Raw genomic sequence first — 24,310 nt, 5'->3', positions numbered from 1 at the left:
ATGATTTAAATAAGATGCTTTGCAGTCTGGTAATGTTCCAGGAAGATGCAAACTCTGCAAGTTTCTTCTTGCAACTGTTTAGTCTCAAGGCAAATTATATTTGAACTAGCATTCACTTCTGATGATGTGAACTGAGGGCTTTTTGTTTCATGTGCTTTTAAAAAATGTAATTATATAACATAGTAAGTTTAGTCAAAGGGGAAAAAAATCGAAAAGAAGAGCATAGATCTATTCTGACTTGATTTGCGGAAAATTTTATTTCAAGTGTATCAATCAAGGATAATACTTTTGCTTGTAAAGAAAAAATGAGGAGAAAAGGTGTCGTACACTGCACACAGTTGGATATTTGTAACAACTTTCTTACAATCAGCAATACCTTCTTTCATATAGAAGAGCATGTACTTAATATAGTGAAGACAAAAAGCTGTCTGAAATCAAGTTGCCATGTTTCTTTTAAGGTCCCCCACTGCTGCAGTCTTCCTCTCTGTATAGTCACGTAAAAAAAATGCAGAAATGCAGATTATCTTGGCTGAAGTTGCTTCATTCCTTCCTTTTCTTTGCACACTGTGGCCCAGAGTATGGCAGTCGGCATCTACACACATTTGGAGCGATGCATTTCCCTCCGTGCTGGCAGGGCAGTTTGCACACAGCTGAAATGAGACACCAGATACACAGCATATCTTCAGCACAACACAGGATCATTTTTCTTTTTGTCTCACTGCAGTAGCAGAATTGTTCCCTGGTGACTGCACTGGGACAGTATAAATAAAAGCATAATGGAAGAACTGAAAAGCAATGTCTCTCAATTTATGGCATTGTGGCCTTCACTGGAATACAGGCACAGTCTAGTCTTATTCATGCTCCATTTCCCTTTTAAAATACTATAATTTCTGTTCTTTAAGGCACAGGCTTTTTTTGAGATGGATGCCCCCATAAAAGTGAGAGACCAATAAAATTTCCTGCTGAAACTTATTCAAGCCAGTGCTTGGATCCACACCCATGAGGAGACAATCACCTCATCCTAGCAGTGTCTCACATAGTGCCCTCCTCTTCCCCCACAAGAGCAGAGGAGAGCTGAGTGGGCACAGTTTCAGCTCTCCCCTGCTACACCCCAGTTCAGCTGACAAGCCAGGGGCAGCAATTCATGTATGAGCATGTACACAAAAGAAGTGAAACTTGATGCAGATCTAGTTAGTTTGGGAGCTGATTATTCTGACATTAAGAACCTGCCATTACTGCAGCTGCAGGGAGCTAAGTATTCTCTAAGTTCTCTGCAACTCTCACACTTGGCTTTTAATATCACCCTCTATCTCAGTACACCGATGAATATAAACCCATTTTGATGGTCAATGGGAATATCAAAATATTACTTGTTAATGTTTGCTGGACCATCTATATTGCAGAAGAACTAACACTAGCTAATCTAGTGCCACAGCCATGCCTGCAGCCATGAGAAAATATCAGATGCAGAGGACTTAATCCAGAGACTCTGAACCCACAATATCCATTTCAAAACCAACGTTTGCACAAGGGTCTTTTCAGACTCCCAGAGAGCAAAAAAAGAAAACCTTGCCTTTTGTAGTCTCAGGATTATTGCCTTTAGCATCAGGGCAGTGCTGTTACAAGCATACAAGGCCCAAGAAGCAAAGATTAAAGACTTTATAATCACCTGCTTTTGTGAATCAAAGTTTGTGAAAATGGAAGTGGTTGTTCAGCAAGAGTGCCAGTACTAATCCTGATTAGTAGGCAGCTTTCAGAGTTCTAAGAACACATGGAGTTGATTCTATCAACTTATCCTCAAAGTAAGAAGCAAGTTTAAATTTTAAATGTCTATAAAATTTAATGAATCTTCTAACCCACATCAGTAGCAATAGTACTTCTGTAATTTTCAGTTCCTTATACTGGGTTCTCAGTTTACAAACAATATTTCAGAAATACCAATGAAACATACCACGTAATTAATTTGGTGACAATCAAAATCTGAATCTCTTTCAAAGTGAAAAAGTGATGTGTTTCTGACCAAATTGAACAGCCATCTTTCCCCCTGTACATACTTGCAAGAGCCCCAGTATGTGGAAGCAGCTCTCAGTTATTATTCTAAGATACTTTCTCTGGAAGCTTTGTTAGGCGCTGAAGATTTGAACACTTTGATTGGTAAATCAAACAAACAGAGGAAAGGATAAATGAAAAATGCCAGAAGTCATTTACCTAAGTGACATGCTCTACCAACCCATCCAGCTGGACAGCTACAAATCCCAGGAGCCACACAAGCTCCATTATTCCGACAACCTTGAGGACAAATTGCTATAAGAAAAAGAGTGGGTAAGTCAGCAGGATTTTTAAAACTGATGTAAAAGAATCCTGACAGAATGAAAGATTCAGGATGATACAAGTCAAAATGGCAAAACACATTTTCTTCTAGGCCAGATATTCAACTGGTATAACTCCAAAAGCATCTCTAGGACCATGGAAATGGAAAAAAAAAAAAGGTACTGTGTAATGATGTGTAATGAATCTTGGTTTAAATGTGAACAGTTGTACACCTTAATGCAAAATATTTTCACACTATTTTATCTGTGTAAGCATCCATAATGTAGGTCACTCATTTCTGTAGTAATGCAATGACATTTCCATTAATACATTTAAAATGTTTTTGTTACTGCAGTTTTAGAATTAATATAAATATTTGCATGAATATAGACACCCACCTTCCTGGCATCTTGATCCTGTCCAGCCAGAAGCACAGAGGCACTTCACGACTCCATTGACAGAGACACATTCCCCACCATTCTGACAGCCTCCTTCACAGCTTACTGTGGAAAACAGCATACATTGGGCATTTCAGAAGCAGCATGGGACTTCAGATAATTGTCTTTTAACAGCTCATCTGGCATCAACTACTTGTTTTATCACATCTGCAAAAACTAAAATTTCAACAGTTCAGGGCAAGGCACTGTTCTGCATCCCACCAGTAACACCACTGTTCACCAGCTACACCACAGGAACTAACAACATGCATATTGGTATCAAACTTGCCAAATCACTCTTGGTGAGCCAATAACATGTGGTGAAGGATTCACGTATTTCCTTACCTGACAGGACCTACATGTAACAAGAAGAAGAAGAGAAGAGGATATTACTTTGACAAATGAAACTATGACTACAGTCAAGTTAAGCAGTGCCTTCCCAAAGGCCAAATACTTGAGTTAGCCTCCTCATTTCAGAATTGTTCTACACACCAAAGCCCTGAAGGCCTCATTAATGAAGCATTATTTATGGCAGACATATGATTGGTATCAACTGTGGAAAGGACAATCACTATTCTGTACAATCAAATGCTTCCTTTCACAAGCATGAATGTATATTCTATACCACCTTCACTGTATTGAAGAAAAACAACTATTCTTCACTGTAAAGATGGGCAGTTTGGATGTCTGCTTGATAATTCAGAGATTAAACATCCAAATCTCTTGTTCACCTACAAGTATTGAGCACAATTTCAGCTAACAGATTTTTGGCACAAATACTGAACAAGCAAGAACATGCAAGTTAAATCCAGCACAGCTGGAAAAGTTCTTCACTGCTTGTTTGCATATTACTTTGTGACGCAATGTAAGTTAATGTATTTAATATTGATTGCATTTGATCCATTACAGTGACAGAGAGAGGTGCATGAGGACTGGATGAAAGCAAATATTACTACAGTCTTCTAGAAGGGCAAGAAGGACCCAGAGAACTATAGGCTGGTCTGCTCCACCTCAGCTCCTAGTGAGGTAATACAAGGGCTGACTCTGGAAACCATTTCCAGCCACATTAAGGACAAGGAAATCATCAGCAGGTTTCACAGAGAGGGCGACCAAATGCTGGTACAGATTGCTCTAGGAATTGTGGAGTCTCTGTCCTTGGAGTTATTCAAAAGCCATGAAGACATTGCCTTCAGCAGCTGGCCTAGATAGCCCTGCTTGAGCAGGGAGCTTGGAAATCATGACCTCCAGAGGTCCCTTCCAACCTCGCCCAGTCTGTGATTTTGTGAGATTCTGTAATAGCACATTGCACCACACCACAAGCTTGTACATGTACAACAGTTGTTTTCTTGGACTGCCTTTTCCAATCCATGCATATATTCAACAGACCTCACAAAACCATCAAAATTGATCTTTGCTACACCTTCTCTGTCATCTCCCATTGCCTCTCAACAATACATTGCCACACATATCGTCAGTGACTGGCCCTCAATGTTACCATCCTGCACATACTACATGAAAGTATCAACCACTTAATATAGAAATATGTATCTACACAAGCCATCTCAATAAATTATTTAGAAAGAATCTGTTATACAGCTAAATGGAATATTTACATAGCACATAAAAAGGGTATTTTCCAAGGCAAAAAATTCACTCAGATTCTCACAACACATTTCAGCACGTGTACTCCATCCCATCCTCCTGCAAGCATGCAGATCCTCTAGGCCATGCATGTCTTGATAGTAAGGTCAGAGATTTACAGAATCAAGGTCATTATTTCAAAGTATGTTAGACCCAGGACTTGAGGCATCCTAAATTAATTTAGTCTGTTTTCAAACTCCTTGTCTTTCCAAGCTATTACTTCCTTGGGTCTTACCTTTATGACAGTATCTACCCCCATATCCAGGAGGACATCTGCATTTTCCAGGTCGCAGGCACTCTCCCCCATTTTTGCATTTTGGATAACATGTAGCTGTAAGACAGACAACAAAGAAAGGTTGGATAAATATTGGTGAATCTTACTAAAGTTACTACTTAAATACATAAGAAATTTGTACATAAGAAAATTTTTATATTTTCATCAGTTTGTCTTAATATTTTCTAAGATATATCTGCCACGTCATCTTACACTTCTGATAAGGTGAAATCATTTCCCTGCACGGAGAGGACTCCACCACACTATCAAAAGCTTAAGCAAAAGCACTCAAAACTAAGGAATGTTTTGGACCTGGACAGAACAGGAAGAAGAAAGACTTATATTAAACAGGAACACAGCTGAACTGCCAAAAAAGCTTTTGATAACTGGAGAAATAACGGCAAATAGGTAATAAGAATAAACGATTCAATAAAAAGATGTTGCAGCTTGAGAGGCATCATGTGATTCTTAAGATGAAATACCAGACTTTTTACTCTTTACTGAGTTCATACATTCATCTTCAGAAAAACTACATGCTCTCTTCTTTATAACTCTTCTCTAAAATGTCTCCAGAAATAAGTCAGGATTTCTTTCTCCCCCACACTCATTTTTCCCCTTTTTCTTTGCTTCAGCTGGCTTTTCAGAAACCTTTCTGAAATGTACAGTGTTTGTTTAGCAACCATCCAAGATAAATGTAACGTTTCTCATAACTCTAATAATCTGTTGGGAGAAAAGCATCTATGATCATCATAAATCCTGAAACTTTTTTATTGCTGACAGCTTGGACTAGTTTGATAAGGTATGAATAAAAATCTCAATTTTTCAAAATTCTGGATAAATCCACTCAGATTGCAAATTAATTACCTATCATGTAGACTCTTTGCAAGTCATAATCATCCCTGAATCAGCTCTGCTGTCTGAGAAAACATTTGTTTATTCACACACAGGTTTTGGAAACCCATCTGTGTCTGGGAGTCTCATCTGAGTTAGCTGCTGTGAGATGGGCTTTCTACTTATTCTTTGACTGGATGGGTGAAAAGTAAAAAAGATGAACAATGAGTAACACCATCCTGATTTTGTCCTTACCTACTTATTGCACTCTCAAGAAAGCCAATCGAAGAATAGAGGACTTTTCACATTAGTACCCACAGAATGAATACTAGCAGGCAAAGAAAGGACAGAGATGTATGAAAAAAAAGTCAGTGCTCAGCTCTCCATAACTTTTACCAGATGCTCTTATTTCTTGGGAAGTGTTACACAAGAGCTCCTGATTTAAGAAAAATTTTGTTTCTGTATTATTTCACACAGTTTTCAGTTTGGTTTTTTTGACAGAACAAGGGATGAAGCTTCATTTATCCATTTTTTTTTCATACGTTAATGACCTTACAAGCACAAGGTGGCTTCAGTGGTTTCCTTAACAGTTCCAGACAGTTCACCTCTCTAGTTCAAGAACTGATCTGCCTCTCCACCAATATTTCACCTCTCCTCTAAACCCCAAAATGTTGAGGAACCAACAGTTTTTGAAACAGGTCATACAGCATAGTTTTTAATCTCCACTACAGAGCACATTAGCTGTACAGTATTTGTCACCACCTGCCAGCCTCAGCCTCAAAATGAAACAACACTCCATGAAACATTGCAGTGCTGAATGAAATTTTCAGCATCTCATTTCAGACTTAAAAAAAATAAATCACATTTTAAATGAAGAACATTGAAAATTAAAACAAATATTGTACAATTTTATCATCTCTTCACATAGGACAACATCCAAAGCAAAGGAGCTCCTGACACAGTGATTTTTTAGCATTTAATAGCCACAAGACCTACAGTTAGACTTTTAAACAAGAAAATTAGAAATCGAACGTGTAACATGAAACAGGGTTTAAACTAAAACTCTTCTTCACGAGTTTGCTTTTGCATATTAGGTGGCATTTTCAAAAAATACTTTGTCTCTCCATGGAAACCAACAGGAACAGACTCCACCCTAGCTTTACACCTCCTACAGTGGAAATGGGATGTACAAATGACTCTGTGCGTCAGGTAACATCCAGGAACTAAACAGGACTTTTAAAAGCATAGTGTATTCCAAATAAAAAGAAACCCAGAAAACAGCCTACTTTCTACACACTCTTTTGATGCTTTTGCTAGTGAGTAGTCCTGACTAATTGTACTTATAGATAATAATTAAATGTTGCTGTGGCTTAGAATGCTGTTAAGACTAAAAGCATTCAAGAACCATCTGGATCCCATCCTGTGCATTGTGCTCTAGCATGACCCTGCTTGGGCAGGGATGCTGGACCAGATGACCTTCTCCAACTTGACTGATTCTGTGATTCCTTAAATACTTACAGGGAAGGATTTAAGCACGCAGTTAAAGCAGTAGGAGGAATAAAACACCAAAGCCTGTCCAGCGAGTGACCTCTTACCAACACCCAAGCGGCAAAAGTTCTCTATGGACCCACGGCCATTTCCGACAGCAAGGTTGGTTTACTAACGTGAGGTGTTCAGGCTGGCTTTTGGCTGTGCTCCATCAGTTTGCTATCACTGTGTGATACCAAAGAGTGCCTTAACTCTCTTCTTCCACCTCGCCTCCTTTAGGTCGTCTCCGGCACCTCACCACCCGGCTCACACCTGATCCAAACCCGATCTCCTCAGCCCTTCCCGCAGGAATTGCTGGCCGGGGGCTGGCAGGACAGAGCGAACCAGGGCTTGTGCCCGTCGCTGCCGCGTCCCGGCCCGCCTTACCTTACCGTGCTGGCCCCGGCCCGCCTTGCCTTACCGTGCTGGCCCCGGCCCGCCTTACCTTACCGTGCTGACACTGGCCCGCCTTGCCCTGCTGGCCCCGGCCCGCCTTGCCTTACCGTGCTGGCACCGGCCCGCCTTACCTTACCGTGCTGACACTGGCCCGCCTTGCCTTACCGTGCTGGCCCCGGCCCGCCTTACCTTACCGTGCTGACACCGGCCCGCCTTACCTTACCGTGCTGACACCGGCCCGCCTTGCCTTACCGTGCTGGCCCCGGCCCGCCTTGCCTTACCGTGCTGGCAGCGCTCGCCCTCGTAGCCCTTGGAGCAGAGGCAGGAGCCGTCGGCGAGGCAGAGCCCTCCGTGCCGGCAGCGCGGGCTGCAGGCGGGGGCCGGGCCGGGGCACAGCGCCCACAGACACAGCCCCAGCAGCAGCCGCAGCCCCGCCATGGCCCGGCCCGGCAGGGCAGCCCCGGCTCGTCCCGCTCCTCTCCGCCCGCTGCCCTCTCAGCCCCGCTCCTTCACGCTCCTCTCGCTTTTACCCTCTCAGTCCGCTCGCACTCCTCCTCCTCCTCCTCCTCAGCGCCGGCCTCCCCGCCCGCCGCCCCCCGTGCCCCCCCGAGCGCCCGGGACCCCAGCAGGGCCGGGAGTGCCGAGAAAGGAGGGCCTGGGGTCACCTTGTCACCCTCTGCAGCTCCCTCAAAGGAGTTTGGAGCCGGGTGGGGGGGTCGGCTTCTTCTCCCAGGCAGCCAGCGACAGGACAGGACAAGAGGACATACTCTAAAGCTGCACCAGGGGAGGTTTAGGCTGGACATTAGGAGGAATTTCTTCACAGAAAGGGTTTCTAGACATTGGAACGAGCTGCCCATGGAGGTGGTGGAGTCATCATCCCTCGTGGTGTTTGAGGAAAGACTGGATGTGGCACATAGTGGTGGTTCAGTCATAGATTGGACTCAATCTTCTCATAGGCCTTTTCTAACTTGACTGATCCTGATTTATCTGCAGGTCCAGAACCCTCCAACAGCAGAGGAACAACTGCCAGGTCCAACATCAGGTGTGTTGGACAAGGAACCCACCTTAGCACCCAGCCTGCTGGCACGCCTGACATCTGCTGGCCCTGCCACCATCTCCAGGACAGCACAGCTCTGAACTCCTGCCCTGTTTAAGACCCCCCAGACTCTGGTTTCTATACATTTCCATCTTTAAAGGCGCCATATGTAAATATCATGACATGATATTCAAAGGAGGGTTTCAGAGAGAGGACTTAGAGACTGAACTCACTGCCACCTGACAGAGGAGAGGAATATGGGTCTCAAAGAATCATAGAATGGCTTAGTTTGAAAGGGGCCTTAAAAGTCATCTGGTTCCAACACCCCTGCCATGAACAGGCACACCTTCCACTTCAAAGCCTTATCCAGCCTGGCCTTGAACACTTCCAGGATGCGATATCCAGAGCTTCTCTGGGCAACTTGTATAAGTGCCTCACCACCCCCACAGTAAAGAATTTCTTCTTTTTATCTGATCTAAAATTACTCTTTTTCAGTTTGAAGACATTTGCCCATGTCCTGTCACTCCATGTCCTTGTCAAAAGTTCCTCTCCAGCTCTTCTGTGGTCCCTTTAGGTACTGAAAGGTGCTCTAAATTCATCCCAGAACATTATTTTCTGCTGGATGAATAGCCACAGCTCTCAGCCTGCCTTTATAGAAAAGGTACCCCAGTCCTCTGAGCATATTGACTGCTCTTCTCTGGTCTTGCTCCTTGCCATGCTGTTTCTGGGAATGGCTTGAGTACAATTCTGTGACAAAATACCAATATATTTCAATTTGATAATGAAAATCTTTCTGTTGCAAAGAACACAAACATAGATGATCAGAAAACATTTTTTTCTCTTATTATTTCAAATATTTCACAAGCATTTCCCATAATTTCAAAAGTTACCCAGAGAAAACACACACTTTCAGCAGCAAGACTCAGCCCAACAAAGCATTTTCAGATGAACTGGAATGAGCAGTAGTGAAAAAGAGAGATTGTAAGCACCTACTCAAAGTAGATGCAGAAAAGTGAAATAAACCTCATGCCTTTTGAAAAACTAAGGGAAAACCAAGTCTTGTTGTTTACTGTGAGAGTTGACTTTGAATTACTTTTTCAAGTGGCATAAAACAGCTCAATTTGTTTTCCAGATGAAGCAGGAGTATGATTTGGTAACTGCTTTCACTTTGACTGGAAATTAAAATTTGTGTGACTGCCTTGTAATTGACAGAATAAAAGCCAAAGGTACTTCTGTTGTAAAACTGGTTTTAATCCCTTTTCACACCTACAGAGTGTGGAACATACAGCTCATAGCAGCAGTAGAATACAAGGCAAATCTGCTGCCAATAGCATGAGGTGCTGTCTGGCTTCTTGCAAAGGTTAAGGCACATGTAACATTATCTTTGCAAGACTGCATTCAGACTTTCAAGCAGCAAAATAACATTACATGATTAAACAAGAGTAACATGAAAGTATAACACTGAATAATTGCCTAAAACATGCACAATTCCCTCTTTCTTGTGCCCAGGCAACCTAAGCAACATTTAGAGGATACATACATTTGTGCTGTGCAAACCCACATAGCAAATATCCTTTCAGGTAGTAATGATGCAGCAAGAAGCCCTGGTGATTTAATTATTCATGCATAAATTGCCATAGTGTGTTGATTTGCTATTTAGAATAAGAACATCCAAACCCCATTCCTACTGCAGTTCCAGCTGTGGTGAGGAGAGCAGGGTCTCCTGTTCTCACATGAAGTATTCCTTCTTGCAAGGACAGGAGTAATAGGATTATGCAGTGAACCACTTTTAGTAAAGCTACTTGCCAGAAATATAGTGTGGAATAAATTCTTCCCAAAAGGAATAGCTGCCTTTATGCCATCCCCACAAGAGCAAAATGAGAAAAGAACTGAAGACACTGAATCCAGGCTGTGTTGTTCTCTGAGTATATCATAATTTTGCACTTCCTTGACTTCTGCCAATAATTTTGTGCATATTGATTTCTTCACAGAAATATTTTTTCCATTACTGTCTTTCCTCTGTAAGACAGGTTTATGTAGAAGTGTGCCTTTCTGATATTAATGCCTAGCAACAACTCCTTCATATAGAATTCTTTTCAGATTTTAAGAGCTATTCTTCATTATTCATGATTTTTAAAGCACTTTTTTTTTTTCAGTTCCATATCCCATCTTCTCTATTCCAGCAAGATGACTTTTGGTGGCTCAGGTTAATTAAGACCCCCTTTTTATTTCTCTCCTGGTTTTCTTTGAGGATCTTAAAATAATTATTATCAAAGAAAATAATCATATTTTGAAATATGGGAAGTGCCCCATCAGAGGGGATAATTACATGCAAAGACTATATTAAATAAGCTTGCCCAGGTGTTTCATTGAATGAAGTAAATTTGTTTAAACATTATCTTCTGTAGGAAGGATTAGGCTATTTCACCATTTTTGTGCATCTAAATTCATCTCAGGGCTTATCAAATTTGCTGAGTGCATGTCTGCATTTATAAATGATTGAATCATGTTAACAGAGGTTCTTACTGAAAACAGAAATGCTTCCAGGCATCCAACATGCTTTAGCCTTAGAAGAACAATCTGATTAAAAAAAAAAAAAAAAAAAGGCAAAACCAAACCCAGCAGGTAGTTTGAAAAAATGAAGTTTTTAAGTAGAAAATTAGACAAAGAGAATTAAGATTCATTCACTATTGTCATAATGGTCATATTTAATACTTCTTTTCAAAATAAAACTAAAATAAGGCAGTTTTAGCAGTAGGACATTCACAGGCTCAATTTTGTGTTATCCTCCTCCTGATGCACTGTATCACAGCAATATGTAATAGCCTTTTGAGGGATGCTGCTGTCCACTCCAGAGAAGAAGACAGGGAAGAAATGAACTCTCCATTATAATCAGAGTTAAGGTACTCTGTGGAGTGGTACATTATGAGAATAAGGATGCTCACCTGGAGCTTGGGGTTCTGCTCCATCCAAGGCAAAGCAGGTACAAAACTGGGGTCCCCAAGAGTCCTGTGGGAAGTCACCACCTCTGGCCAGCTTAGAGCATGTCCACATCTCTCTTGCCTATTTCAAAGACTTTTATTTGTTTTTAGTGTGAAAAACACTCAGGAAGTACAAGCTCAGATCTTCACATGCCATGGGAATTTATTAGCCAGCCAGCTGTAATACAGCACAACCGCTTCTCAGTTGTAGTAACCTCTAAGAAAACAGTAAGCTTAGAAATTGGGATACAAAACCTTAGAGGGTGCTTGTGCAGAGGTGATGCACAACCACCTTCTAAAATGTCAGTATCTCAATAATCAACTGGAATTGCTGGGATGAGAGGTAATGTTAGAAGGTGTATTACACAGCTGCTTCTTTACTAGCCCAGTGCAGCATGTGCAGTTCCAAGCTCTGGCACAATCATCACTGCACTGTTGCGGCTGCACTGGGTGCTGTGCTTAAGTACACCTAAAAATGTGTCATCCAGAGATGATGCTTTGTTTATCAGTGTCACATCACAGGTAGAAACCCCATTTATAAGTGCTTTTCAGCATAATTTGGTCTCTGTTCTACCATGTGTGAGTGAGCCATCAGTTAATGGTACAGTTAAGTAGCATTGATCACAGCTGTATCTCAACTCAAGCCCACATCAGGGCTGTCAGATAATAGGACTTATGACCAACATCAGTCTTTTTGTTGACAGCTTGAATACTGATCTGTCTTCCAATGCAATTTGGCTTCAGTGGCATTTCAATGAAAGTCACTTTAGTTCTGCCAAAAGAAGGAAAATTATATATGGGTTTATTTTCAAACATGCCCATGTGTGAATTAAGTGAGCAGAAATATTATACATGCACAGGCTATGTACAAACATTCATCCACACTGCCAGGCACATCTCTTCTTGGTGTCCAAAATTAGGGGCCTCTGTGGATTGCATATGCAGATTGTCCTCATTAGTGCACCTAGCCCTGGTACCATAATATGAAACCCTATTTATATGAAATTAATACATTAATCCAAATGATGCCAGCCCTGTATGCAACTTCATTATTCTAATAAGTAATTTTCTTCACATAACAAACTCTCAATACATGAGCTTTACTCAGCATGACTGATGTGCACTGAAGTGCCTGTTCACAGATTTATCTTGCTTACTAGATAGAAACATGAAAAAGGTATTTGTTAGTGAGATACTTCAGAGTTAACACTTCAAGCATTGCAATTAGTTATAAATCTCTCAGATTGCCAACCTTATGTAGGCATTTGCAATTAGAGTGCAGAATAAATCTGTGCCTGTGGACTCTGGGTAACCCAGAGCAATACAAGAGTATTGTGAAAAGACCAGCCAGGCTCACTCGAAACAGTTTAACTCTCTTTGAAGCTTTGTTCTGTGCAAGTCAAGGTCACCCAGTCACTACTCCCTCTTTTGAATCTTGGATGTAAATTGCCTGACCGGAAAAGAAACAACATTTCTTCTGCCCATTAAAGAGTACTGAGAAAAAAGATCAAGGCTTGTCTTGCTGCTTGGTAAACAGCACAGCTTTCAGCAGTAACCTTATTTTGTTGTTGGAACTGCTTCTATCTTTCAGGATAGTTTGGTGATGTCTAAGCTAAGAAACCTTCAATATCTACAGAGCCAGTAGACCAGTGACTCTTTCTCTTATTTCACAAGCATAAAGTGTTACTTCAAAGTTGCAGTTTTATAAAACAAGGCCCTAACATTCCACTGCAGGCCACCTTGGTTAGTCACTGCAACCAGGAGAGACCAAATCTCTGCACAAATATAACACCCAATTTAACTCGAGCTAAGGTCAGTATCACCTTAATTGAGGGATTTTCTGCTCATGCTAAAGGTGTTGAGATCAGCCCCATTCTGTAGACGCACCATCTGAAACATGCTGAGCAGATAGCCATCAGTGGAACCCCAAACCTTTGATTAATACTCAAAAATAACTTAAGGACCAAAGTCCAGCTAAAGCAAGACTGCAAGACACCTAATTATCATATCCAGCTTCTTTTAGAGCCACCTGGAAACCCCTTTATTTTTGTCAGTACTATAGTATCAGACCCCATATTCTGGCAAATAAAAGGGAATGATGCTGCAAGGTTACTTCCAAGGTAACCTTGAATTCTATTCAGCCTGGAGTTTAGAGGACTCAGTATCTCACAAACTGAAATAGTCCTCATCTGTTTTTATTTCTGTATTGCATGAAGTTGGCTTGCAAGTAAATGAAAATTATTCAATTTTCTTACCACTCATGGGCTCTCAGCCATGTCCCTCAGAAATAAATATGGAGGTTTTTGGTCCCAGAATCTTATATTTTTCTCTCAAATAAATTTGGCATAATGTTCAGTGAAAAGAGTTATTGAATAGTACTTGGTGTAACTATTGAGTATAACTCAGATACCACTACTGTACACAGTATTAATACCAGGGGCCTAATGTTCTGTAAATTAGTTGAAGTGGAAAGTCCATATTCACAATTCATCCTGATTAACTTGAGGAAAAAAAGCAAGAGGCAAAATACTAATTCTAAGATAGGTTTTTCTTTAATATTGAGTAGCGAATTTTATAGAATTCAGCTTTATATCAATCAACTTCCTGCAGTACCAAGTACAAGTGATGATCTGGTATTTATATAGCTGTTATTGTATCATAATTCCCATACACACTTACACTGCTGTAAGTCAGAGCAGACACTACGGAAGCTGTCCCAGAGTAAAACTAGTGTGAGTGGAAGCATTCAGAGAATCATCCTTAAGAAATAAAGATATCACTTTGTCTGCCACAGAAACACTGCCAGCTTTAGGGTGAATGTGGCTACTGTTCAGCAGGGCCTAGCAACATTATCCACCAGTGTGAAACAGGAAATGAACAAAAAAAACCCCACATCTAATTGATATTTAAATATGGTAGGATGTAATTACTCATGCTGGAATTCATTCAAAGAATCAGCACTCTCAATGCTCCCTTATTTAAAAAAAGAAAAAAGTACAATCAGTTCTTTACTGTCCACCAGCAGAGAAGACTTAGTTTTGGCAGATGGTTGTTAAAAAATTGGTTCAAGACATATTTCTCTGGTTTTCCTGTCATCATTATGTTTATTATGCTTCAAATCTACATCTGAACAAAGAAAGTGATAGCTCAGTTAAACAGTACTTGGAAGTTCTTTCTTTACAAGTTTCTTTACAAGTTTAAAATTAATTATAAATGTTTCCAGCTTGTATTCATTTTCACAGCACTTCTGAGGGAAAATTAAACAGCAGAACCACTTTACAAATGGTGAGACAACAAAAAGTGTCTTGGCAACTCATATTTAGAGCTAAGGTATTGTTTGGGCCACAATTGAAATATGACAGCATGACTAATGGAAATGTGTCTACATATGATCTGGGGCTGTCTGGCCAGGAAATTAATATGTGAAAAGAAGGAAGTCAGACAGTAATTTATTTCTGAAAGCTCTGTCATTCATCTAAAAACCACTGGCAAGCATCATCTTTCCTAACTGCATAGGTATGAGCATGTCAAGGGAGCACACCTCTAACTTAAACAGACCTGGAATCTGAGCCCTAGAAACTTAGAAAGTGAGAATTCCCAAACATAAATCCTTAATGACTACAGAGAAAACAGATTGATAATGAATTACAATTCATGTTAGCCAACAAACAAAAAAAGGGAAAATGATCATTAGTACCAATGAAAATATCTCAAATCTACTCTGACTCATATATGTGTAAGTTACAGGTGGAGGAAATTAATATATCCAGAAAATTTTAACATTTGTAGAAAAAAACTCCATCTTTGTCATTGTCCGTCTTTAAGCATCACATTACATAGGTGATCTCCAGTTATTCTGCTCAGCTTTCCTCTCTGCCATTTATACACCATTGTGCCCCACTTAAACTCAGCCCCTTGATGGACACTAACTCTGATGGACACTTTTATCTGCACTGATTGAATTTTAAAACTTGTGACAAAGCGACAAAGAGTTAAGAATGTAATCCTAGAAAACTCAAGCATATAAACCCAATTTTTACACTATGATACCAGTTTGTTTATTTTATTTATTTATCTGTGTGTGTGTATCTTTTGAACTCCTAGGGTATGTAACAATAATCCTAATTTCACTTTTTATAAATGCAAAATAGCAACTTTGTACATACATGCACAGCTGGGAACATATGTCCATAAAACAGAGCCTGAGGTGGCCTGGCATTCTAGCACAGTCTGAGTTCAAAAATCCTGAAAATCAGACTTTCAGGACATAAGATTCTCCATTTGTTGGTTTAGACATCCCATGTACAAGCACTAGCAATGCAATCCCTTGATTATCTTAAGTGATTTTGACATTTGACTTTTTTTTTTAACCAATTTCTTAGGCTATATCTCTTCTGGGAAGCTTCCTTCTGTTTGTTACAAAATTACAATTGCAAGTTTTATGAGAATCTCCTGTGTGGAGAGAGGACAATTCTTATTTTCTCACCTGATCATTTCACAATTTCTCATTTTATTCATGATTATTCTTAAGTGGTTCCAATGTAGCACTGACATAGTTGGCAGATACCAAAGTCTGGGATCCTGGTCCCCACAAATGGTAATTCAACCTAAAAAAAAAAGAGATCTTTCTACACCTAATTGCCATCCATTGGGAGACTTAGAAGTCCTTGGGTGAAATGTGCCCCATGGGCACAAAATGATCACATATCTCTGTGCTGATTCTACCCAGAGCTGTATAATGGAAGTTGCACCATAAAAATAAAACTTAGATGCTGAACAGAAGAGTGCAGAGCTGTGACAAACACAGCTCTGGCTTGGAATACAGTAGAAGAAAGCTCAGCAAAAATGTTTCAGACAATTTAAACCAAAACACTGACTGTACAAATTTAACTGAGTACACTTGATGAAGATGAGACTAATAAAAGCCCAGCTGCTTAGTACTTTTGACTTTCAGCTCACACTGCTTGTATGCAAGATGATTTTGGTTCCAAACTGAATGTTGCTGGCTGGAGATTGATAGGTAGGCTGAACATATGCTCTCTATCTTGTTTTAGGAGAAAAGAATAACCAAAGTTGAAAATGTGAAGTCTGAAAACCAGCCACAATAATGCAAACAGATCTTAAGGCAGTCTCTTCCTCTCTGCAATGTTTAATACTAATATCAAAATCTTTCATTTTTACTGATTTCAGTGATGAAAAAGTCCAGTCCTGCATTACTAGCCTCTTCTGTGCCTTAAACAAGAAAACCAGACAATACCTAACAGACCTTCCCCTTTTTTAGGTTTTAAACATACTTTCATTAAGGGCCTTAGCACTTTTCTAAGGCAAAACAGAATGAAACAGCATAAATACAATTTAGTTAATACTGTTAGATTATGATATCTCTATCCTCTCTTTAGAATGTTGCCCAGTGGCAGCAGTTTTCATTTCTAAAAATAATTTTGTACCTATAATTTTATTTTGCCACAAATAAAACTAGTAACAAAGATGTGACCAATAGTATTTGCCAGCAAAATCTTTCAAAAAGTAGCATATCTGCATTAAAAAATTGTGTAACATTCTCATACATATTTGCTCATTTTTTGAGATATGCTGTCTGTCTTAAGACCCTATATTGGTGCCTACAGAGGCTGCCAAAAATACTACAGTAAAGGATGTCAAATGTTGTTGTGAAGTTATTTTAAGAGCCTGTTAAGGTGGATTGCAGAATTAGTGTCGGTTGCAGGACCCTGTTTTAAGACAAATCATTATTAGAAGGTGTTTGACTTAATTTTTATGGGGCTGATATTTTCACACTTTATGTATTATCTTATAGGCTAAAATAAACCACATGACTGATGAAGTGAAGATGAAACTTATTTTTTTCTGTCTGGTAGAATTTCTAGAGTTGGTCACTTGCTTTGAGCAAGTTGGTGTCCGGCTTCTCTGGCACCTTAAATTAAGATGGCCCTGCATGTGCAAATCAATTTATATATTTGCAAGGAAGTAATGACAAAACAGGCATGCTCTTTACCATAAATCATCCATCCTCCAATTCCCTTTTTTTGTAATGGCACTCAGAGGAGCACACAGGCTGCAGATCACAAAAGGGGAGCCATCACTTTCCTCCCCAGCCAGCTCAAGGGTGGCATTCAAGTGTTTCAGATGCAATTCCAGCTGCCCTTTACATTTGGTAATCAGTATGAACCATCACTAATGTCTGACTCACCATTAGAAGTGTTTTTTACACTACCAAAAGAAGATAAGACTAATAGGAACCTGCACTGTCCCAATGACTCCAAGGACTCTGGGTCACTTCACCCCTTCTTAGCCCTCTGAGCAATCCAGCGCCAGCATCCTGCACAAACAAAAACATGGAATCAACCTCTTGAGAAAATTGTGTTGATCCTCAGAAAAAACCCAAATATATGAAAGACATTGCCAAAGCTCTATTTGCTTAAACCTGCATGGAATTATCTTAGTGAAAAATTAGAGAAGCCAACTAGCCCTAAGAGGGGAATGTTTCCCATCATAAAGAAATATCCCACCAGTGGCTCCCTGCCAGCAGGGAGAAAGAGAAAAGGACACCAGCCCCTCTAGAGCAGCTCAATCAAAACCATATAGCAGTTATTCTGCCCACTCAAAAATCACCCCATTGGAGTCTCCGAGTGCAAAACCAGTGCCATGTCCCAGGTACTGGCTAGTAGCAGGCCAGTGCTACTATTTCAATGCTACATTTCTGGGCATGATTGTGGATCTAGTTTCCAAGAGTTACTGTCAGTGTCCCAATGAGGCTAATCACAAAAATAAAATGAGCAGTATATAGCCAAAGCAAGCAAGACTGATTTAAAAGTAGTACCAAACAAGGGAAGTTACAAAAATGAAAATTGTAGAAGCATGTGTTATATTTCTGTTTCATAACAAGAATAAAAATAGTAGTCTGGAAAAAGAAAGTTTTATTTCCTATTTTCACTGCTAAGAACACCTACATGAATAATTCCATATTCATAGCTGTTTCTCCTCTACAGCTATTATCTGTAAGCTGCCATGGAAGCCAACACACAATACAGTCTAGTGCAGTGAATGGAGTTATTATGAGACTCTAAGAACTTTTGTCTTCTTTGGAACCCTCACACTAGCTACAGGCAATTATGATTTGCAATAGAAGGAGAGGACCCAGCAATCTGCACAGCCCACATAGTGCATCACATTGTCTCACTGGCACAGATTATGGATACAGCAGAGCCAAAGCGGAGTGTAAATACCTTAATGTCTTCCTTGCTTATGTCATTCCTGGAGAGCATTAGCTCTCCATCTGTAGAATATTGTCTGAGCTGCTACAGATATGTCTATTCAAATGTGTCTTAATATTCAGCTGACTGTGCCTTTTTGACATGTCCCATCAAATAGCCAATAATGATGTCTTTTTGGCATTCCTAAAACTACTCCCCATGTCTCTCAATTACTTGCCCCCAGCAAAATGGCTGCAGTTATTAGCTTGTGCTTCACTAGTCATTTGTGTTTTTCCAGTTCAATGTGAAGTATGACTTCCTGACACTTATTTGCTGATGGCAACTAGCTGCCTTTCCTTCCCCCCTGAGGTTTTGTTTCCCCTCCAAAACATACTAGATTTTTCACTGGCCAGAAGCATAATTATTCTTCACTGTCAGTAAATCCCTCAGTTTCTGTTCTGCTTAGGTTCTGTTCACATCCGGTATATAGGTACTATACTTACTTAGTAACAAATAAACTTCTAGAGTATAATTAAGAGGTATTTTCAAAGTACCAAATCCAAACAGCATACAATATACCATCTGACATGGTCAAAAAAAGACAGCCATAGAAAAATTACTTGGAACTTAAGAGTATGATTTTTTGGTTGGTGTTGTTGATCACCTTGGGTTGTAGTCTTTGACTCCAAAATACAGTTTCATATTAACATATGCACAGTAATGCTACAAACTGCCTTGGAAGAGGTTTTTAGTTTGGTTTTGTGAAGAAGAATGAGTGTTTCATTTAATCTTCTTAGAATCAGCCATAAATAAAGCTCACTGAAAATCATTTATATCTGTGCTATTTCCATTCGTCAGAAGAAATTAACAATTTTTTAGATTTTAAAATTCAATCTCCATAAAACACTGGTTACAGAAAAAGTCTTTTGTTCATTTCTGGGCATCACACACAGCTATCCTGGAGTTTCTGATTAAACTGGTGGGATTGTAAATGCCTAACAATGCACTGAAAACAAATAAAATCCAAAGAGTGAAATGGAAATGGAGGCAACAGAAGCATGTCTATCCCACACAATCCCATGTTCTGGCCTACTTCATTATTCCCTTTACTGTTTTCTGTACATCGCATCGCCAGACTGTGCAATTGGATGATTGATTGTTGACTGTACATATTACAAGTGGTACTTCAGCATTCTAGTACTTCCTGATCTGTTTTCATGACAAAGTGAGCCCAGGCCTCTCAGTGTTCAGCTTTGAATCCCCCCCTGTGCAGTCGTCCTTCCCTCCATACTCTGCTTGGCAAAATGGCAGCTCTAATCCTTCAAACCACAAATGGGTCTGACATGATGGATTTGCGATGTGGTGAACCAAGTCTATGGGTGAACAGCAAGAACAGATATGAAACCAGCACAAAGATCATGTTAAATATGTGGGTTTGCATTAAATAGTGCCAAGGACAATTACTAGGAAAATGATAAATTCTGTGTTCACATGATCAGGCTGGTCCCTGGCCATATGAGCCAGTGTTCTCACAGGTCTCCCCAAGGTCACTTACAGCTATGAATCCCTTGATGACCATTCCCAGCAGGCAGTGTGTGCCCCACCACGTTGTTTTATGGCCTGTTTATATGGGCAGGGTAGATCATGCCTGGTGGTCTCTTTAGCAGTAAACAAACCTTCATACTTTTAATGCCTAATCTAATGCCTAATCTAGAGGTAGCTTTACAGCCCTAGCATCCCCCAATGTACCATAGGGGTAGCTACCCTAAATTCACTATTATCTAATATGTCACTTTGTTAAGATTTGGACACAGGAAAAAACAATTGTGATCCATTTGTGACTGAAAGAACCTTTTAGTTCAGTGGAACAGCAGCCAGCAGTTTAATTTTGTGCCATATGTTATTATATTTGTATATACTGGGTTAGATGTGTAAAGTATTAACTCCACATTATGTTGTCAGTGAAGAATTGCTCAGCATTCATTTGATATTATGCACAATAGCAGATTTAAAAGGTTTAGGATGAGAAGTATGAGAGAAAGTGATATAAACAGATTAATAGAGAACTGTTTAGACCAATTTTTATGGTGAATCATCTAAATGGATATTTGTTTAGTTATTATTTATATTGTTGTTTAGTTACTACAATATTCTTCTCACACTTTTTGTTTGATAGCAAAAATTCAGCCTCTGTTTGGACTACATTTCAGACTAGAGAGTAGGAAAAATGTTCTAAGTTTCTTTATTAGTATGACTACTTTTAGAGGGACTCCACAGATTGACATGATTTGGGAAGAAGACATTCTCAAGAAACCTTGTGGAAGAATGAGAGACCTGTCATCTAGAGAGATTGGCTATTGACCTGAAAATAGAGGCAGGAGGAAGGCACCATTGGACTGTCTGTCACAGCTTTTTAATGCCCACTCTTTTCTCACAGCAACACATATTCATTCTACTTACAATTTTCCCCTCAAATCAGACTTGCAGTCTGCAGCCTAACATAAAAACAACACAGAAATAGTTGCAAGCTTTACAAAACAACAGAAATTACTCTTCACAACATTAATCAATTGTCCTACATTTTACTGGGGAGAAGTCATCAGCATAGACAATAATCATTAAAAAAAGAAAACAAATCTGTTTCTCCATCAGGTTCAATATTGCTAAAAAGCAAAGAAATGAGAAAACAAAACCAAACATGGTGAAAACTGTTTATAACCAAGAAATCTGGGTAAAGAAGCAATTTGAATACATCCTGGAGGCAGCAAATGTCCCTCTAAATTGCCTGCATCGAGGGTTCCCATGTATATGCAATTCACATAGAAATCAATGTAAAGCTCTAGCTATGCTTTCTATTGCTCAGCAACTCAGAGAACTTCAGCATGACTCCCACAGAAGACAAAGAGAGGGTGAGACTTTTAACTTGGCACCTGTAATTTAACACAAAACGTAAAGAAAATGGATACATTTTAAAATGTTTTATATTTGTTCCAACAACACCTGAAAAGAAAGGGTTGTAGACTTCAGTTTGAGTTCAGTCCTGCAAAGTGCTAAGAAAGAAATCCTGGTGTCACCTCAGACACAGCTTAAAAAAACCATCATCAAAAGGAAACCTCACATCCACCACACTTACCTTACTTGTTCTAGGCTAAGGCTATCTATCTCCTCTGAAGTAAATGCAGCAAAAATTGGCTTCATTTTTAGCACAAGGAATTAGCACCTGCTGTAGAAAAAAATTCACCCTCCTTATATGTATGTGGGGGGTTTGCAGACCTTCAAGCATTTCCCTGTAATGGTGCCAAAGGATTTTGGTAATTGATTTTGAACAAGCTCCTCTGAATGAAGCCTGCTGAAGCTAATTGCAAACCATATTAAATTAAGAGAATCAGATGGTACAGTGGGGAGAAGTTAAATAACTTTAAAGCTACAATGGAAAGCTTGACCATTTCATTAGAAGTTGCTATCTATAATGCTGCAAGGGATGGAAAAATCTCGTTTTCTCTTGAAAACAGCTATTTCAGCTGTACTAGGCAAAGTCCTTCTTAATTAGCCAGGTGATATACACGTAGCCTTTGAAGTCAGGGTATCTGTCCACAAGGATTACTCGTGTTTCTGGAAGATACACTGATAATTAAACAAAAGTTTTAGGGCTGGGCATTAAATAAAGCAAGAAGTAGACATTTCCTCACATAGCTCTGTTGCAAACAGCTTTCAAAACAGCGAGGGTTCAGCTTTCAGACAGTGAGAGAGAGAATGTCCAAGTGAGAGAATGTACCATTTTGGTACACAGTACCACTGGCAAGAGGGACAGGCAATAGGAAGGAGGCTGGGAGCTGTTCCTGACTGACGAATAAAGCACTTCTCTGCTGTCTAGGAGGCCAGCAGAAGGTGAGATGGTGACTTTGGGAATCAGCATGTAGCCTGTGAAATAGCTACAGCTTCTCACCTGTGGAGCAGAGGCCTCTTGTACCTCAGCATGTAATAGGATGCAATTGACAAAATGCTGTCCACGAAATGCACTTGTCCTTATCAATGGTCTTCGGCACAAAACAGTGGAAGGGCCATGCAAACATGAAAGTGAGGTTAGGAAATGAGTTTCCCAGTTTTAACTGCAAAAGGATTTATGTTGCCCTAGCACTTGCTGCCCTTGCAGTTTGATGAGCCTTTCATGTAGTTATGTGTGACAGTCTCACCGTGAGGTGAGGGAAACCTGCTGGGGGAACTGGAGTTGCTGTGGGGAGAGGGCAGAACTGGTGCGAAACACCTCAAGCCCTTTCCAAGAGCTCTTTGGCAGAGTGGCAGGATGTTTTTCAGAGGGTTCATCAACATCATAGCCCAGAAGTCTGGACTTCTACCTAACCCACAAGAGCAGCTTAGTTTGAGAGGATTCAGCTATCTTGGAAGACATGCAAGAAAATCCGATATATGTAATGTGGTGAAAGAGTGGGATTGTTTGTGTCTGGATGAAATTAAAATAAATAAATGAATAATGTTTTTGTTTGTGTTGCATGGTTTGGCTGATGTAGTTTATGGCTGTCAGCAGCTCATGACATTGCAGAAAGAGTCCTTGTGACCCTCTAGCAGGGTCCAAGTGACAGAGGTGACAGCAGTGTATTTCAGGAGCCTAGTTACACTCTACTAGGGCTGCTCACTGCTTCAGCCCCTGGCACAGCACAGGTTGGAAAAGCAGGGCTCTGCCCTAAGCCCACCTTCGCACATTTCCTTCAATCTCACACACACATTCCAAGCAATTAGTTTGCGCCTCTCCTCTTAATACTGAAATTGTGGTGGGATCTGATTAACCTGCTCCTGGTGGACTCAAAACAGGCCCAGCAGCTGTGACTTGCACAGTCAAGAAGAAGGCAGGAGGTATCTTTCATATTTGAGGGAGACTCTATGTTTATCTGAAGAAGCTGGTGTTTCTGAGCTTAAAATTAAAACATGATGCCATGAAAAATGTCCATGTCCCACAGTACTTGTTAGATTTTCCATCACTCTATGAATGCAGGAAACACTGTCAGCCCATTTACACCTTTGTGGCTCAGTAATGAAAGTCTTTTGTGAGGAAAAAAGGAAGAAAAGCCTGGAAGAGCTAAGCCTAGGAGCTAGTCATTACTCTTCTTGTCAGTGGCTGTATCTCAGTGAACTTTATAAGTAATTCATGATGGTCCCTTTGGTTTTTTACTCCACAGCATAGTGGGACTGTCCATTGAGACTGTGATTCCTTGTTGGGCTTTACAAAGAGTCAATGGTTGACCAAGAAGAGACAAAGGAGGTTTGTGAATCTGTTGAACTGAGGGGCTATTAAATTTTTTAGCTAAATTTGAGAGGAGGAGAACGTCATCTAGAATAAAAGGAGCATACTCAACCCATATGTCAAAGCCTAATAAATCCTGTCTTTAATTTTGGGATTGTGAATGGATCAATTAAATGGATGTTACATTCTTGAATGAACCCTTGTAATTTTTATCCATTTGTAGCATAAAAGCATTTTCCTAAGTGGTAACCAGGGGCTCAGAAACAAAGGACTCTTGAGCCCACTTTCATTTCCTTTTCCCAAAGAGCTCAAGTCTGAAATAGTCTTCAGATTAAACCAGAAATGAGGACTCGACACTTAAGCAAAGTAATAAATGAAGCTTCTCCAGAACAGTGGCACTTCTGGCTAA

At 40.1% G+C, this 24,310-nt stretch overlaps 1 protein-coding gene across 1 annotated transcript; it reads right to left on the bottom strand.

Annotated features, from left to right (window-relative positions):
• Nucleotides 1-238: 238 nt before the first annotated feature.
• LOC118684083 (von Willebrand factor D and EGF domain-containing protein-like) lies at nt 239-7,914 on the bottom strand. The gene is made up of 5 exons (XM_036378779.2): nt 7,698-7,914; nt 4,624-4,719; nt 2,709-2,813; nt 2,209-2,304; nt 239-650 (listed from the first exon to the last, which is right to left on the bottom strand). The coding sequence occupies exons 1-5, from the start codon at nt 7,852-7,854 to the stop codon at nt 541-543; spliced, it is 564 nt and encodes a 187-aa protein (XP_036234672.1). The 5' UTR covers nt 7,855-7,914; the 3' UTR covers nt 239-540.
• Between the last annotated feature and the right edge of the window lie 16,396 nt (nt 7,915-24,310).

This window comes from Molothrus ater, chromosome 1 (genome assembly GCF_012460135.2).
Source record: "Molothrus ater isolate BHLD 08-10-18 breed brown headed cowbird chromosome 1, BPBGC_Mater_1.1, whole genome shotgun sequence".
Lineage (NCBI taxonomy): Eukaryota > Metazoa > Chordata > Aves > Passeriformes > Icteridae > Molothrus > Molothrus ater.
The sequence above is the reverse complement of the archived record's forward strand: the minus strand, read 5'-3'. Positions and strand labels throughout refer to the sequence as shown.

What these genes read in the sequence shown, in the direction of transcription:
- LOC118684083 (XM_036378779.2), bottom strand. Translation starts at nt 7,854, where the DNA reads ATGGCGGGGCTGCGGCTGCTGCTGGGGCTGTGTCTGTGGGCGCTGTGC. An exon ending in GGGCGAGCGCTGCCAGCACG is followed by an intron (nt 4,720 to 7,697) that starts GTAAGGCAAGGC and finishes TCTGTCTTACAG; the next exon opens with CTACATGTTATCCAAAATGC. An exon ending in AGGATCAAGATGCCAGGAAG is followed by an intron (nt 2,305 to 2,708) that starts GTGGGTGTCTAT and finishes TTTTTCTTATAG; the next exon opens with CAATTTGTCCTCAAGGTTGT.